The sequence below is a fragment of the Salmo trutta genome, chromosome 30, assembly GCF_901001165.1.
Source record: "Salmo trutta chromosome 30, fSalTru1.1, whole genome shotgun sequence".
In the NCBI taxonomy this organism is placed as follows: domain Eukaryota; kingdom Metazoa; phylum Chordata; class Actinopteri; order Salmoniformes; family Salmonidae; genus Salmo; species Salmo trutta.
Genome location: NC_042986.1, coordinates 24,423,346 through 24,441,152, shown reverse-complemented (window position 1 = coordinate 24,441,152; position 17,807 = coordinate 24,423,346). Strand labels below are relative to the sequence as shown.

Genomic DNA, 17,807 nt, shown 5'->3' with positions numbered 1-17,807 from the left:
GTCAATGAACATTATGATTGACAGTGAAATTGAGTAATATAATTGTTTCCTTGACGCGCGGTGGGGAGAGGTTGTGGTTGACATTATAAACATTTTGGGAGGTTATTTAACTCATGGAATTGAAGCGATGCATTTGGTCCGCTGTAGCGTGAGCTGCGCATGCGTGACTTTAAGATTCTGACCCGCAAGAAGAAACCGCTGGTAAGCTAAATTTAGTCCCAAATTGATCAGCTAATATGCATGTATATTGCTTTGACGTGCCTGCAATAAGCGCTACAGAATCCTGAAACTATAACGCTTGCAGATGGTAAGAGAATTTGTCATTTTCTTGCGGTTGACATCCAGCATGCATGAACATAATTAGTCATAAAGCTATTTGGTATCGCAAATCATTTAAGAATTCAATATATTCTGTCATTCGATAGCCTACATCAGGTTTCCAGAGAACTAACGGTCTGCAACATAATAGGGATTTTATTTTTCTCGCCTGAATGTCATGAAACGATGTCATTCAGTCGAAATCTTGCCAGGATTTTTTTTTTTACATTTTCACAAATTGTAGTTTTTTTTTTTTTTTCTTCTCAAATAGCTTCAAGGATTTCTGATCCTCCGCCATTTTACTGCTGAATTGCTGTGTTTTTGTTAAATTAATAATATAATTATTTTGCTTTGTGGCTCTACTTTCCCTTGTTATTCGAAGAGGAGCGTTGTCAAATTACAGAAAGGTCATAGCTCAATGAAATTATTTTAAAAGAAATCATTCCTTGAATGTACTTTATCACCGATGCTGTCAAGTGAGACTAAAATTCAATAATTACATTTTTAACGTTTCCTCACAATGCAGAGAAACACAGCATTATTATTGATAAAATGAGAAGAATGGCAACATATCTGTACAGGAAATTGTCCAATGTATTTAGCTGTTTAGTGGTAATAGAGAACAAGACTGGATGCAGGGGATGCATAATATGGGGAATACATCTGAATCCTGTAACCTTTCTGGCATTCAGGACCCATAGCACTCTATATTCCAATGTCACTTCAGCTGTCATTCTAATCCTAATAAATATGTGAAATTGTGATGGTTAAACTGACATCTTTTTTTCAGAGGCAGTAAGTGAAGTCTGCCATGAGTGCCAAAGTGGAGCTGGACGTTTCAGCCAAAGAAGCAGATCCCAATCCTCCCACTGACTCCAGTGATGCCCTCTCCTCCAATGACAGCCTGTTGAAGAAGACACACCCACAGACCACCACAGCACTCATCCTGCCAGGTGAGATAAGGCCACCATGAATCTCCTGGAACTAATGTATTGCACCCTGAACATTCTTCAACTCAGAGATATGCTGCACAGTGTCCTAAGTTTAGACAAAACAGAGGGGGGTACATACTACCCTACTAGTTTCACGCAGCTACATATCACATTCGCTCAGAACTTAGAAGACTGGCCCCTCTCTCCCCAGCCCCTGTTCCCAGTACACAGAAGGTGGAGGTCTCTCCGGGTGCTGCTGAGGCAGATAATGGAGCCACAGCTGGAGAGGTGGAAAACCCCACTCTAGCCCCCCAGGTTGGGGGAACCTGTAGCATCGTCCATGTACTGGAGTGGAAAGAAGGGATGGCCATCTTACCCAGCAGCAACCTTAAGGTGAATGACATCTGATGGCCATTGTATGTTATTATAAGCATAGGGTTCTCTAGTATTAAGCATTGTTGGAGTAAAGAGGCCAGCCAGCCTGGTCTCATAGAATAGACGTAACATAGTATATGTAAATCCGGAACACTGAAATTAGAATAATATGTTCAGTTCGGTATGGTTACATAAGACAAGACAGAAGGTTACTTAGGGCAAAAACGTAAGTAAGGTGGGTGGTTGGTTGGTTTGGCGCATAAAGCGAATGTTTAGCAACCCAAAGGTTGCTTGTTCAAAATTCATCATGGACAACTTTAGCTAATTAGCAACTACTTAATACTTTTTGCTACTTTGCAACTTCTTAGCATGTTAGCTAACCTTTTATCCTTACCCCCTAGCCAAACTAATGTTAGCCACCTAGCTAACGTTAGCCACAACAAATTGGAATTCATAACATCATACATTTTGCAAATGTATAACATATTGTATGAATTTTAATTTGTAACATATTCTACAAATTCGTAACATTTCATACAAATTGTCATTAGTAACATATAATACGGCAGGTAGCCTAGTGGTTAGAGTGTTGGGTTAGTTACCGAGAGGTTGCTAGATCGAATCCCCAAGCTGACAAGGTAAAAATCTGTTGTTCTGCCCCTGAACAAGGCAGTTAACCCACTGTTCCTAGGCCGACATTGAAAATAAGAATTTGTTCTTAACTGACTTGCCTAGTTAAATAAAGGTAAAATAAAAATAAAGAAATTATGAAATGGACATCCACAAATGAATGCATACAAAACATAACATGTCATAATAATTTGGAGTGTCCTGGATTTGCCCCTGAGTCCAGGTTGTCTATGCACATGGTTGAAATACAGTATGTGTATTTTTCAGTTCTGTGTGAGTGACTGTGGAACACTGGAGATGATCAGCCAAGGGAAAATCAGCAGTGCTGAACCAGCAGTAATGGTGTCTGGGAAAATACCTGACTCCATAAACAGGCCAACTAACAAAACAGGTAGGCTACTGGAAATTAGGAATTTCTGTGTTTTTCTGCAGATGAACAGTCCCTTAACTAAATCCTAATGGAAATGATCTAGCTAGTGAACTAGCAAGTTCACAACTCATATTTAATTCCAGAAATATCCTCAAAAACTATTTGCTATACTGTATGCAATCCTTTCCTAATCCCAACCTGATATAATGCCTCCGACTGTGTGATCACTCTCTCCGCAGCCGATGTGAGTAAGACCTTTAATCAGGTCAACATTCACAAGGCCACAGGGCCAGATGGATTACCGGACAGGTACTGCGAGCATGCGCTGACCAACTGTCAAGTGTCTTCACTGACATTTTCAACCTATCCCTGACCGAGTCTGTAATACCTACATGTTTCAAGCAGACCACCATAGTCCCTGTGCCCAAGAACGCCATGGTAACCTGCCTAAATGACTACCGACCCGTAGCACTCACGTCTGTAGCCATTAAGTGCTTTTAAAGGCTGGTCATGGCTCACATTAACACCATCATCCCAGAAACCCTATACCCACCTCAATACCGCCTCAACAGATCCACGGATGACGCGATCTCCAATGCACTCCACACTGCCCTTTCCTGCCTGGACAAAAGGAACACCTACGTGAGAATGCTATTCATTGACTACAGCTCAGTGTTCAACACCATAGTGCCCTCAAAACTATTACTAAGCTAAGGACCCTGGGACTAAACACCTCCCTCTGCAACTGGATCCTGGAGTTCCTGACGGGCCGCCCCCAGGTGGTAAGGGTAGGCAACAACGCATCTGCCACCCTGACCCTCGACACGGGGCCCCTCAGGGGAAGTGTTTAGTCCCCTCCTGTACTCCCTGTTCACCCACGACTCCATTCACATCGACAGGGCTGTAGTGGAGTGGGTCGGCTGTAGTGGAGTGGGTCGAGAGCTTCAAGTTCCTTGTCGTCCACATCACTAACAAACTATCATGGTCCAAACACATCAAGTCAGTCTTGAAGATGGCACGACAACACCTATTACCCCTCAGGAAACTAAAAAGATTTGGCATGGGTCCTCAGATCCTCAAAAAGTTATACAGCTGCACCATCGAGAGATTCCTGACTGGTTGTATCCCCGCTTGATTTGGCAACTGCTCGGCAACCGACCGCAAGGCGCTACAGAGGGTAGTGGTTACGGCCCAGTACATCACTGGGGCCAAGCTTCCTGCCATCCAGGACCTCTATACCAGGCAGTGTCAGAGGAAGGCCCTAGAAATTGTCAGACTCCAGCCACTCTAGTCATAGACTGCTCTCTCTGTTACCGCACAGGAAGCGGTTCCGGAGAACCATGTCTAGGTCCAAAGGGCTCCTTAACAGATTCTACCCCCAAGCCATTAGACTGCTAAACAGTCAAATGGGTACCTGGACTATTTGTATTGACCCCCTTTTTTCCGCTGCTGCGACTCGCTGTTTATTATCTATGCATATGTAACCGATGTGAAATGGCTAGTTAGTTAGTGGTGGTGCGCGCTAATAGCATTTCAATCAGTGACATCACTCGCTCTGAGACTTGAAGTAGGGTTTCCCCTTGCGTGGCAAGGGCCGCGGCTTTTGTGGCGCGATGGGTAACGATGCTTCGTGGGGTGTCAGTTGTTGATGTGTGCAAGGGTCCCTGGTTCGAGCCCAGGTTGGGGCGAAGAGAGGGACGGAACCTACACTGTTACACATAGTCGCTTTACCCCTAACTACATATACATATTACCTCAATTATCTCAACTAACCTGTGCCACCGTACATTGACTCTGTACCGATACCCCCTGTATACAGTGCATTCGGAAAGTATTCAGACCCCTTGACTTTTACCACATTTTGTTACATAACAGCCTTATTCTAAAATAGATTTGTTTTCTCCCCCTCATCAATCTACACACAATACCCCATAATGACAAAGCAAAAACTTTTTTTCAGTTTTTTTTTGCAAATGCATAAAAAAACAAAAACAGAAATCACTTATTTACATAAGTATTCAGACACTTTGCTATGAGACTCAAAATTGAGCTCAGGTGCATCCTTTTTCCATTGATCATCCTTGAGATGTTTCTACAACTTGATTGGAGTCCACCTGTGGTAAATTCAATTGATTGGACTTAATATGGAAAGGCACACACCTTTCTATATAAGGTACCACAGCTGACAGTGCATGTCAGAGCAAAAACCAAGCCATGAGGTCGAAGGAATTGTCCATAGAGCTCCAAGACAGGATTGTGTTGAGGCACAGATCTGGGAAAGGGTACCAACAATGTCTGCAGCATTGTAGGTCCCCAAGACACATTGGCCTCCATCATTCTAAAATGGAAGAAGTTTGGAACCACAAAGACTCTTCCTAGAGCTGGCCGACCAGCCAAACTGAGCAATCGGTGGAGAAGGGCCTTGGTCAGGGAGGTGACCAAGAACCCAATGGTCAAAATGACAGAGCTCCAGTGTTCCTCTGTGGAGATGGGAGAACCTTCCAGAAGGACAACCATCTCTGCAACACTCCACCAATCAGGCCTTTATGGTAGAGTGGCCTGACGGAAGCCACTCCTCAGTAAAAGGCACATGACAGCCCGCTTGGAGTTTGACAAAAGGCACCTAAAGGACTCTCAGACCATGAGAAACAAGATTCTCTGGTCTGATGAAACCAAGCTTGAACTCTATGGCCTGAATGCCAAGCGTCACTTCTGGAGGAAACCTGCCACCATCCCTACGGTGAAGCATGGTGGTGGCAGCATCATGCTGTGGGGATGTTTTTCAGCGGCAAGACTGGGAGACTTGTCAGGATCAAGGGAAAGATGAAGGGAGCAAAGTACAAAAAGATCCTTGATGAAAACCTGCTCCAGAGAGCTCAGGACCTCAGACTGGGGCTAAGTTTCACCTTCCAACAGGACAACCACCCTAAGCACACAGCCAAAATAACGCAGGAGTTGCTTTTGGACAAGTCTCTGAATGTCCTTGAGTGGCCCAGCCAGAGCCCGGACATGAATCCGATTGAACGTCTCTGGAAAGACCTGAAAATAGCTGTGCAGCAATGCTCCCCATCCAACCTGACAGAGCTTGAGAGGATCTGCAGAGAAGAATGGGAGAAACTTCCCAAATACAGGTGTGCCAAGCTTGTAGTGTCATACCCAAGAAAACTCGAGGCTGTAAACACTGCCAAAGTACTGAGTAAAGGATCTGAATACTTATGTATATGCGATATTTCAGTTTATTTTTAATACATTTGCAAAAATATCTAAAAACCTGATTTTGCTTTTTCATTATGGGGTATTGTGTGTAGATTGATGAGGGGAAAAAACGATTTCATCCATTTTAGAATAAGACTGTAACGTAACTGAAAGATTAGTAGAATCTGTGTGGGTAGCTGGACAGGTAGGATGATTGACAGTGAGGGTGAACAGGTGGTCACGGGTCAGGTGACAGAGGAATGGATGAGACTGAGGCAGGAATTCCTTTAACCATAACATGGTATATTTACTGAGTAGTGTGGATTCATGGACGCACAGAACTTCTGGATTAGACAGAGCGAAGGAAGAGAAAGCAGCGCGATCAGGCGATGGCGATTTCCTCCTTTTATGGAGTGGAGATCTGTCGGACATTTCCACCTGACCTAATTAAAGCGCCCCTGGCCCAGCTGAGTAAGTGGCAATGAATTAAAGGATTATTCCACCAACTCCATGGGCCTTTTCTACAGTAACAAAATGTGGAAAAAGTCAAGGGGTCTGAATACTTCCCAAATGTACTGTATATCCTCGTTATTACTTTTTTCTTACTTTATTTTATTTTATTTTGTATTTAAATATTCTAATAGCAAATATTGTTTTACTTTAAAACAAATTCAGCATTGTTGGTTAAGGGTTTGTAAGCAAGCATTTCAAGGTATGCTTACTTACAAGCGCCGAATACCTGTTGTATTCAGCGCATGTGACAAATAAAATTTGATTTGATTCTATTGTAGATATGGTGTCTCCTCTCAGCTCTGTGGGTGGTGTGGCTGTGGAACAAGAGAGGCCCATCAAGATTGAGCCTAAGACCCAGGGAGGGCCAGGACAACAGGAGAGCTGTGATCCTATGGCACAGAGAACCTACCCAGAGCAGCTACGCAGGGAGCCTATGACTGACAAGTAAGTACTGAAGACTGAAGCCTTTCCACACTTTAGAAAGTTAATGTTTTATGAAAACATCATTTTACCATAGAAAGTGCAATTCATGCTAAATTAAAATCAAGGAACCATCATAAGCATACTGTGGATGCTCAGACACAAAACAAACAAACTACAGGAAGATATTAACCACCATGCAGAAGATGTAACGTGGGTCATAGGTAGCCTAAGGCAAAGCTTTGTAGTGGACTCAACTATTCTCTTATCTGTCACTTAGGAGGGGAGGAGGCACAGATAAGATTCCCGGGGGCAGGGTAGCATCTCTGGACCCGGAGCTGCTGAAACCCATGAAGAAGAGGAAGAGGAAGGACTACCTGAGTCTGTCAGAGGAAGAATCTGAGCTGGATGGAATGGTGGGAAAGGCTCGAGTGTCACTTCATCCCACATAAAGCGTGCACAATTTAGTAGTGTATTTTGTTGTTGTAATAAGTAAATGATCTCACATGTACGTGATGATGTTATGCATCAATACATTCTTTTGTTCAGTACGACCATTCATAGTGTAGGCACTAGGTCTTTGTTGTCGTAAATCTGTGTGTTGTATTTGTGGTTCTAGGATTACTTGAAGACAGAAAGCAGACACAACAAAGCAGGTAAGAATCAGCTAAATTGTATATAAAAAATATTTATATTCAAGTCATATTTCTTTTGTGTCAGAACTCCCATAAGGTTTATGTTGTGTTTTCTGTCTGTGCACAACAGGTGCTGTTGAAGTCCATATTGGTCTGTGGACATGGGGACAGTATCTGGAGGAGACCAAAGCAGTGGCAGCTCCGGCCAAACTCTTTCAAGAGGTGGGTTTTATTCTCTTTGGGTACATACTAAATGAGAGAACAAAAGTTGATATTCTTTGCAAATTAAAGTGGGTGTGAGTGGGCATGTGGGCGTCCATGCATGTATGTATGACTGCTTTTCTCACTATGCCCCCTGTATTTTCAGTCTCAGAGAGTCCCGCAGTGCAAAAGCAGCTTCCGCCAGGGCATGAAGTTAGAGGGCATCGACCCCCAGCACCCCTCCATGTACTTTGTTCTGACTGTGGCTGAGGTACTGTGTGCATCGCTGCTCAACCTACAGTCGCATGCTCTTTGAGGTTTGCTTCTACCTCTCTCCCTGTCCTGACTGCTTTGCTTCATACACACTACACACCCTGACTGAAACACTTTGATGAATCACAGAGAGATATAAAGGAAGAGACAGGAAGAGAGGAATCCACATAACTGGGGAAGGACACGGAGAGAGACTTGGGGAGACATGGTTTGACTCCTGTCTGTCTTCTCCTGTCTGTAGGTTTGTGGCTACAGGCTGCGTCTCCATTTTGACGGCTACTCAGACTGTCATGACTTCTGGGTAAATGCCAACTGCCCCGACATCCACCCGGCGGGATGGTGTGAGAGCACTGGACACAAACTCTACACCCCCAAAGATAAGAGTACACTGGGCTTTGGTTTGGGGTTGGGGTTGGGCTGCACTTTGGACACTGATTAGTTTTATGTTCACATTTTGAATGTGGCGCAGATCATTCGCCCAAGCATCTAAAGTATGTAATTCATAAAGTAACTAATGAGAATGTCCTTATTGGAGCAGTGGTCCAGGAAAATGTCCACATCATATGTTTGTGTCTGTTTGTGCCACAGGCTGCAAAGAGGAGGAGTTCTCTTGGGCCAGCTACCTGAAAATGAGTAAAGCACAAGTTGCCCCTAAAGAGGTGTTTGCCAGCCCTGGAAGAGTAAGTCTAAGCCCGACTCTTATCCTCAATCAGTGGTATGCATCTGCCTGAAGTAAGTAACTGTAAGCGGCTAATGTGGTGTGTTTGTGTTGGTGGCCCCCTGGTCAGACGGATACGGAGTGTGGTTTTGAGGTGGGCATGAAGCTGGAGGCAGTCGACCGCATGAACCCCTCTCTCATTTGCGTGGCGACCGTGACTGACGTGGTGGACGACCGCTTCCTGGTTCACTTTGATAACTGGGACGACACGTACGACTACTGGTGAGGCCATTTTTCATGTCCTTTTCATGGCTTCTCTAAATTATGAACAGTGTTGATTTACTAGCCATGATGCCATGATTTAAATTCTAATCTGATTGGTTGATGTTGCATTATCCCATCCAGGTGTGATGCCAGCAGTCCATACATCCATCCTATTGGCTGGTGCCAAGAGAGGAGCCTCCCCCTCACGCCGCCTCAAGGTGACTGACAAAGTTCTAAGATATGACTATAGGTCTAATAAGTGAACTATAAGGAATGCAGTGGAATTTCACACACACCTATGAGCTAGATCCCATGTGCCCCGTCTGTCCTGTCAGATTACCCAGACCCAGGCAGGTTCTCCTGGCCAAGGTACCTCGACGAGACTGGCTCTACCGCCGTGTCTGCTGAGGCCTTTAAAGTGGTGAGTACATAAGACTTGTTGCAATGTCATGAACATGGGTGAATACATTTTATTTGACTTGAATCCTTTTTGGTGGGGTAAAGTGTAGTTGTGAACATAATTACTGTTATGAGGTAATGAGTTGAAATTAGATTAACTATAGGGACTGATTTGAGGTTAAGTGGCGCTGTGTGATGATGATGTGACCCTCCCCTCTGCAGCGTCCTGCCCATTGCTTCCAGGCTCAGATGAAGCTGGAGGTGGTGGACAAAAGGAGCCCCGGCCTGATCCGGGTGGCCACAGTGGAGGAGGTCGACACCCACCGCATTAAGGTCAACCAGTAGTGTGTGTGTGTTAGGGATGCACGGGTCAGCTGTTTGATCACCCACCTGCAATTGCAAATAACCCTTCCGCAACTGTCCGACTATACACTGAGTGTACAAAACATTAAGCTGCTATTGCCATGACATAAACTGACCAGGTGAATCCAGGTGAAGGATACAGTGCATTCGGAAAGTATTCAGACCCCTTGACTTTTTACACACTTTGTTACGTTACAGCCTGATACAATTTCATTAAAAAAAAAAGTTCCCTCATCGATCTACACGCAATACCCCATAATGACAATGCAAAAACTTTTTTGCACATGTATTTATAAAAAAAAACCCGGAAATATCACATTTACATAAGTATTCACACCCTTTATTCAGTACTTTGTTGAAGCAACTTTGGCAGCGTTTACAGCCTTGAGTCTTCTTAGTTATGACGCTAGAAGCTTGGCACACCTGTATTTGGGGAGTTTATCCCATTCTTCTCTGTAGATCCTGTCAAGCTCTGTCAGGTTGGATGGAGAGTGTCACTGCACAGCTATTTTCAGGTCTCTCCAGAGATGTTTGATCGGATTCAAGTCCGGAATCTGACTGGGCAACTCAAGGACATTGAGAATTGTCCCGAAGCCACTCCTGCGTTGTCTTGGCTGTGTGCTTAGGGTCGTTGTCCTGTTGGAAGATGAACCTTAGCCCCAGTCTGAGGTCCTGAGCGCTCTGGAGCAGGTTTTCATCAAGCATCTCTCTGTACTTTGCTTCGTTCATCTTTCCCTCGATCCTGACTAGTCTCCCAGTCCCTAGCTCCGAATGAAATCCCCACAGCATGATGCTGCCACCACCATGCTTCACCGTAGGGATGGTGCCAGGTTTCCTCCAGACGTGACACTTGGCATTCAGGCCAAAGAGTTCAATCTTGGTTTCATCAGACCAGAGAATCTTGTTTCTCATGGTCAGAGTCCTTTAGGTGCCTTTTGGTAAACTCCAAGTGGGCTGTCATGTGCCTTTTACTGAGGAGGGGCTTCCGTCTGGCCACTCTACCATTATGGCCTGATTGGTGAAGTGCTCTAGAGATGGTTATCCTTCTGGAAGTTTCTCCCATCTCCAAAGAGGAACTCTGTAGCTCTGTCAAGGCGACCATCGGGTTCTTGGTCACATCCCTGACCAAGGCCCTTCTACCCCGATTGCTCAGTTTGGCCGGGTGACCAGCTCTAGGAAGTGACTTGGTGGTTCCACACTTCTTCCATTCAAGAATAATGGCGGCACTGTGGTCTTGAGGACCTTCAATGCTGCAGACATATTTTGGCACCCTTACCCAGCTATGTGCCTTGACACAATCCTGTCTCTGAGTTCTACCGACAATTCCTTGGCTTGGTTTTTGCTCTGACATGCACTGTAAACTGTGGGACCTTATATAGAAATGTGTGTGCCTTTCCATATCAAGTCAAATCAATTGAATTTACCACAGGTGGACTCCAAGGAAGTTGTAGAAACATCTCAAGGATGATCAATTGAAGCAGGATGTACCTGAGCTCAATTTCGAGTCTCATAGAAAAGGGTCTGAATACTTATGTAAATAATTAATACAATTCCATCAAATGTATTTATAAAGCCCTTTTTACATCAGCTGATGTCACAAAGTGCTGTACAGAAACCTAGCCTAAAACCCCAAACAGCAAGCAATGCAGATGTAGAAGCACGGTGGCTAGGAAAAACTCCCTAGAAAGGCCGGAACCTAGGAAGACACCTAGAGAGGAAGCAGGCTCTGAGGGGTGGACAGTCCTCTTCTGGCTGTGCCGGGTGGCAGGTAGCGTAGTGGTTAGTGTTGGACTAGTAAACGAAAGGTTGCAAGATTGAATCCCTGAGCTGACAAGGTAAAAATCTGTCGTTCTGCCCCTGAACAAGGCAGTTAACCCACTGTTCCTAGGCCGTCATTGAAAATAAGAATTTGTTAACTGACTTGCCTAGTTAAATAAAGGTAAAATATATTATTTTTTTTAATTCTTTTTTTTTTATATATACATTTGCAAAACTTTCTAAAAACCTGTTTTAGTTTTGTCATAATGGGGTATTTTGTGCAGATTGAGGACACTTTTGAATTAAATACATTTTAGAATAAGGCTGTAACCTATCAGAATCTGGAAAAAGTCAAGAGGTCTGAATACTTTCCGAATGCACTGTATGATCCCATATTGATGTCACTTGTTAAATACACTTCAATCAGTGTAGATGAAGGGGAGGAGACCGGTTAAAGAAGGATTTTTAAGCCTTGAGACAATTGAGACATGGATTGTGTATATGTGCCATTCAGAGGGTGAATGGGCAAGACAAAACTATATAAGTGCGTTTGAATGGTGTATGGTAGTAGGTCCCTGGTGCACCGGTTTGTGTGAAGAACTGCAACGCTGCTGGGTTTTTCACGCTCAACAGTTTCCCGTGTGTATCAAGAATGCTCTACCACCCAAAGGACATCCAGCCAATTTGACAGAACTGTGTGAAGCATTGGAGTCAACATGGGCCAGCATCCCTGTGGAACGCTTTCGGCACCTTGTTGAGTTCTGAGGGGAGGAACTCAATATTAGGAAGGTGTTCCTCATTTTTGGTATACTCAGTGTATGTGATAAAGTGAAAATCTGAGGCCCGCACTCAACCCTAACCCACATACAGTTGAAGTCGGAAGTTTACATACACTTTTTCAACCACTCCACACATTTCTTGTTAACAAACTATAGTTTTGGCAAGTCGGTTAGGACATCTACTTTGTGCATGACACAAGTAAGTTTTCCAACAATCGTTTACAGACAGATTATTTCACTTATAATTCACTGTATCACAATTCCAGTGGGTCAGAAGTTTACATGCACTAAGTTGTCTGTGCCTTTAAACAGCTTGGAAAATTCCAGAATATGATGTCATGGCTTTAGAAGCTTCTGATAGGCTAATTGACATAATTTGAGTCAATTGGAGGTGTACCTGTGGATCTATTTCAAGGCCTACCTTCAAACTCAGTGCCTCTTTGCTTGACATCATGGGAAAATCAAAAGAAATCATCCAAGACCTCAGAAAAAAATTGTAGACCTCCACAAGTCTGGTTCATCCTTGGGAGCAATTTCCAAATGCCTGAAGGTACCACGTTCATCTGTACAAACAATAGTACGCAAGTATAAACACCATGGGACCACGCAGCCGTCATACCACTCAGGAAGGAGATGCATTCTGTCTCCTAGAGATGAACGTGCTTTGGTGTGAAAAGTGCAAATCAATCCCAGAACAACAGCAAAGGACCTTGTGAAGATGCTGGAGGAAACAGCAACAAAAGTATCTATATCCACAGTAAAACGAGTCCTATCTCGACATGACCTGAAAGGCCGCTGAGCAAGGAAGAAGCCACTGCTCCAAAACCGGGATTAAAAAAGCCAGACTATGGTTTGCAACTGCACACGCAGACAAAGATCGTACTTTTTGGAGAAATGTCCTCTGGTCTGATGAAACAAAAATAGAACTGTTTGGCCATAATGATCATCGTTATGTTTGGAGGAAAAAGGGGGAGGCTTGCAAGCCGAAGAACACCATCCCAACCGTGAAGCACGGGGGTGGCAGCATCATGTTGTGGGGGTGCTTTGCTGCAGGAGGGACTGGTGCACTTCTCAAAATAGATGTCATCATGAGGAAGGACATTATGTGGATATATTGAAGCAACATCTCGACATCAGTCAGGAAGTTAAAGCTTGGTCGCAAATGGGTCTTCCAAATGGACAATGACCCCAAGCATACTTCCAGAGTTGTGGCAAAATGGCTTAAGGACAACAACGTCAAGGTATTGGAGTGGCCATCCATCACAAAGCCCTGACCTCAATCTTATAGAAAATTTGTGGGCAGAACTGAAAATGTGTGTGCGAGCAAGGAGGCCTACAAACCTGACTCGGTTACACCAGCTCTGTCAGGAGGAATGGGCCAAAATTCCCCCAACTTATTGTGGGAAGCTTGTGGAAGGCTACCTGAAACGTTTGACCCAAGTTAAACAATTTAAATCAAATCAAATCAAATTTATTTATATAGCCCTTCGTACATCAGCTGAAATCTCAAAGTGCTGTACAGAAACCCAGCCTAAAAAGGCAATGCTACCAAATACTAATTGAGTGTATGTAAACTTCTGACCCACTGGGATTGTGATGAAAGAAATAAAAGCTGAAATAAATCATTCTCTTTACTCTTATTCTGACATTTCACATTCTTCAAATAAAGTGGTGATCCTAACTGACCTAAGACAGGGAATTTGTACTAGGTTTAAATATCAGAAATTGTGAAAAACGGAGTTTAAATGTATTTGGCCAAGGTGTATGTAAACTTCCGACTTCAACTGTATATAGACAATGCGCTGTACAGTTCCCTTTTTTTCTCTTGAACAATGACGTTTTTCTTCAACATTTCTTAATTTATTTATTGAATATTTAGGTCTATTGAACAGTATCCTAATGTTTTTCTTAAACAAAAAATGTCAAACAATTTCCTAAATTGTCGCCTTGCGCATGGTTTTTATTGCCAAGTTCCCAAAAGCATTTGGGGATTGCCGTGTATTTGGCGCTCGTTAGTCCCTAAAGCTTAGACTTATGCTCTAATGGCAGATAAAAAAGAACGAAAGAAAAACCTCAAAGTAGCCTATAGATATGAATGATACAATAATGGTTTTGTTTTATACAGTGTCTTTTTTTTGTTACCAGCCCTTCTTCCACACAATATTTCATGACCCTAAACCCGCCCGCCTGTGGATATAACGTGGGGACTACAGGTTATGAGTCAATCTGCGCATCCCTGCTGTGCGTGCGTGTGTCTTGCGGTTGTATGTGCCAGTGCCACTACTACACTCCCGTAACTAGGTCATACTCCCACAGATCCATTTTGATGGCTGGAGTCATATGTATGATGAGTGGATGGACTCTGACCACCCTGACACCCACCCGGTCGGCTGGTGTGAGAGTACGGGTCACCCGCTAAAAATCCCACCCCCTGAGTCCAACAAAACCCAACACCTTGGTAACAGATACCATATTTCTCTGACTCTACTTCACCTTGATATGAGTGCTTACATGTTCGGTTTGATGACGTTGAGCTCTGTGTTTGTTTGTGTGTGTGTTTTAATAAGACCCCAGGGAACCTGCAACCACAGGCCAGTCCAGTTTCTCCTCCATGCCTTGCAAAGTAATCAGCCACTCCAGATCCACCAAGTACAGCTTCCATCACAGGTCAGTAGGCACCAGAAACAGGTCTCTGAAATGCCTATGAAGCAGTAAATGTGAGTAGATGTGTTCCATACCAACCTTATGAATATGTTATCATGATGTTATAACGAAGTCAAACCTACTTTTTGAAACAGGAAGTGTCCGACGCCTGGATGTGATGGCTCGGGTCATGTGACTGGGCGGTTCACAGCGCATCACTGTCTGTCAGGCTGCCCATTGGCTGAGCGAAACCAGGGCAGACTCAAAACCGACCTATCAGATACAGAGGGGAGCGGAGCCAAGCGGAACATCTTAATCTTTGGCCAAAGGACCAAAAAGTCCCGGTACCATGGCAGGTAAGCCTCATGTTAACAGTGGCTAAGGCTGTTATAGTCGTAGTGGTATATTGCTGTAACCTCTGCTACTGTAGCCCCCTTCTCACCAGTTTCTCTCTTTCTCTATTATCAGGATTGGTCGTCCCCCAAAGTATAGAAAAAGCCAGCATAGAGGTTACCAGAGTGAGTATCACAGTTTTATGCTCTGCACACAGTACACATACAAACTGTATCCATTTATGTCTATGGCCACACTCTGATTATATATAGCCTCAGTATGAGTTTACTGCATCCTATATACAGTATTCTGTGTGTATGTGTTACATGCGTTAATATGTGTGATTTTGTGTGTGCTGACGTATTTGTATGTGTTTTCCTGTGTTGCAGCGATAGCCACAGAGGGTATGTGCCCGTCTCTGTTCATGTCTGCCCTGTCGGCCCACCCGGACCGAACCCTGTCTCTGTGCTGGGAGCAACACTGCAAACTGCTGCCGGGCGTCCAGGGCATCCATGCTACACAGGTGGCAGCATGGACCGTGGAGGAGGTGAGAGCTGTAAAACTCACCCAGAGGTTAAAGTTCTCCATCACTGAGGGGGGGATTATGATTTTGGGTTAAGAATAAATAAAAACACTCCGGGCCACACCTGAACAGCTAAAACTAGACAAAACGTATGTAGACAAGATAATGAACCTATAATGAACCTTTTCAAATAAAATGGATGCACTCACTACTTACTGTAAATCGCTCTGCATAACAGCGTCTGCTAAATGACTAAAATGTAAATAACTGCCCCTTTTCTGGCACGTAAATGGATTTTGACAAACACATCGGTCGTAAAAAATCTGTGCGGCCCTCCGTGGAATTTTGAAATCCTGATGCGGCCCTCAAGCTGAGATCGACTTGCTTTAACCCCTGCACTTACCCCTATTTATCTTTTGGCTTCAACAAACGGGTGAATCAGAGTACATTGATAACTCTTTGTGTTCTGTGTAACAGGTCTTTGGATTTGTCCAGAAACTGACTGGTTGTGAAGAACAAGCCTGTGTCTTCAAAGAGGAAGTGAGTACAATGTTAATTGATAATTAAGTATGAAGTAATGAAACAAACAAGAGCCCGTTTAGAACAGCTAAGTTAAGTCATTTAAGTTGCATTCTGTTGTCCTCTATTGTTGTTTTGTTTTTTATATTCCTGTGATTGAGTTTCTTGTATATTTCTCCTCAGATGATTGACGGGGAGGCCTTCCTATTACTGACACAAACTGACATCGTCAAAATCATGAACATCAAACTTGGTCCCGCCCTCAAGATCTCCAACGCCATTTTAATGTTCAAGAGTATTGACGAAGGCCTCAAGTGATCCTGTCCCCACTCGGCCAGAGACTCCGCGACTAATCATCATGTGCCAAAATCATCCAGAACCCTACCCCTGTTATGTGTTTGGTGTTCAGTACCCATCAGAGAGAGAACAGGAGGGGGCTGAGAGATGAAAGTGGGGTGAGAGTGGAAAAGAGATGGGGACAGAACTGAGAAAAATAAAGAAAAAAACTGGGAAAAAGTGTAAGCAAATGTTTTTATAAGGTTGCTTCACTGCTCGTGCAATAAAATTGGTAAAATCTTACCTGAAAGTGTAAGGAGCGTCGAAAGATAAACTTTTGTCATTTATGCAAAATATATGGAATTATTTATGTGGGATGATGTTTTACTGCAATTTCTTGTCACAGATTTGAAATCCAGGGGGATTTTATGCTGCTGTTCCTATACTTGGTCACTAGATACAGCATATGGACAGTTTCTAAGACCAGAAAAGGTTTAAAGTTTCTCAAGTATTGATCTTACATGAGATAAATTCAAAATCATGTTTCAAAATAGGAACTTTGTTTGGAACATTTGAAAGGTTTACATTTTCAGTCAGAAATATCAAGATATCCTTGGGATTTATTGTTTTGAATCATTTTTATATTTTATGTAGGTTTATGCACTGTTTTTAAATATAATCTTACAAGGGCTCCAGGATTCCTATAGCTATATTTCTCTCTGGTGGGCAAACTGTGTCACGATATTCTTCGATCAAAATCGTTCATTCCATATGTACAAATAAATGTCCAATTCAATCTCTTACTTGTCTTGACTTCAGTTGATTGGTGATGATGAAGTAAGTTCAATTCAAAATACTTGATCTTTATTAAATTGTGTCTGCGCAGAGGGTAGTGCATACGGCAAGCGCTACTTTTTTGACTCATCACATAAGCTGCTGCTACTGTTTATTAATCCTGTTTCATAGTCATATTATTCCTAGTTATATGTACGTACAGTGCCTTCAGAAAGTATTCATACCCCTTGACTTATTCTACATTTTGTTGTGTTACAGACTGAATTCAAAATGGATTAAATAGAATTTTGTGTATTAAACTTGAAATACAGAAATATGTTATTTACATAAGTATTCACACCCCTGAGTCAATACATCACTTTTGGCAGTGATTACAGCTGTGAGCTTTTGGATTGTACAATATTTACCCATTATTCTTTAAAAAATAATTTCAAGCTCTGTCAAATTGGTTCTTGATCATTGCTAAACAACCATTTTAAGTCTTGCCATAGATTTTCAAGCAGATTTAAGACAAAACTGTAACTCGTCCACTCAGGAATATTCACTGCTTTCTTGGTAAGCAACTCCAGTGTATATTTAGCCTTGTGTTTATTGTCCTGCTGAAAAGTGACTTCATCTCCCAGTGTCTGGTGGAA

The 17,807-nt window shown here is 43.2% G+C and overlaps 1 protein-coding gene across 2 annotated transcripts; it reads left to right on the top strand.

Moving 5' to 3' along the window:
* The first annotated feature begins 82 nt into the window (after positions 1–82).
* LOC115168323 (lethal(3)malignant brain tumor-like protein 1) lies at positions 83–17,178 on the top strand. 2 transcript variants are annotated; one of them, XM_029723478.1, is made up of 22 exons: positions 83–201; positions 1,109–1,271; positions 1,462–1,643; positions 2,523–2,646; positions 6,612–6,777; positions 7,034–7,169; positions 7,373–7,409; positions 7,519–7,610; positions 7,756–7,860; positions 8,104–8,239; positions 8,451–8,542; positions 8,651–8,802; positions 8,926–9,002; positions 9,120–9,205; positions 9,406–9,516; positions 14,400–14,541; positions 14,651–14,750; positions 14,882–15,082; positions 15,195–15,244; positions 15,449–15,606; positions 16,060–16,122; positions 16,285–17,178. In XM_029723478.1, exons 2-22 carry the CDS (start codon positions 1,130–1,132, stop codon positions 16,417–16,419), a joined length of 2,487 nt encoding a protein of 828 aa, XP_029579338.1. In that variant the 5' UTR covers positions 83–201; positions 1,109–1,129; the 3' UTR covers positions 16,420–17,178. The 2 variants fall into 2 exon arrangements, with proteins under 2 accessions (XP_029579338.1, XP_029579337.1); XM_029723477.1 differs by lacking the exon at positions 83–201 and adding an exon at positions 218–307.
* Positions 17,179–17,807: the final 629 nt, after the last annotated feature.

Coding starts and splice junctions, on each gene's coding strand:
- LOC115168323 (XM_029723478.1), top strand. CDS start 1,130: ATGAGTGCCAAAGTGGAGCTGGACGTTTCAGCCAAAGAAGCAGATCCC. Junction 1,644..2,522: donor TACCCAGCAGCAACCTTAAG/GTGAATGACATC, acceptor TGTATTTTTCAG/TTCTGTGTGAGTGACTGTGG. Junction 9,206..9,405: donor CTGCTGAGGCCTTTAAAGTG/GTGAGTACATAA, acceptor TCCCCTCTGCAG/CGTCCTGCCCATTGCTTCCA.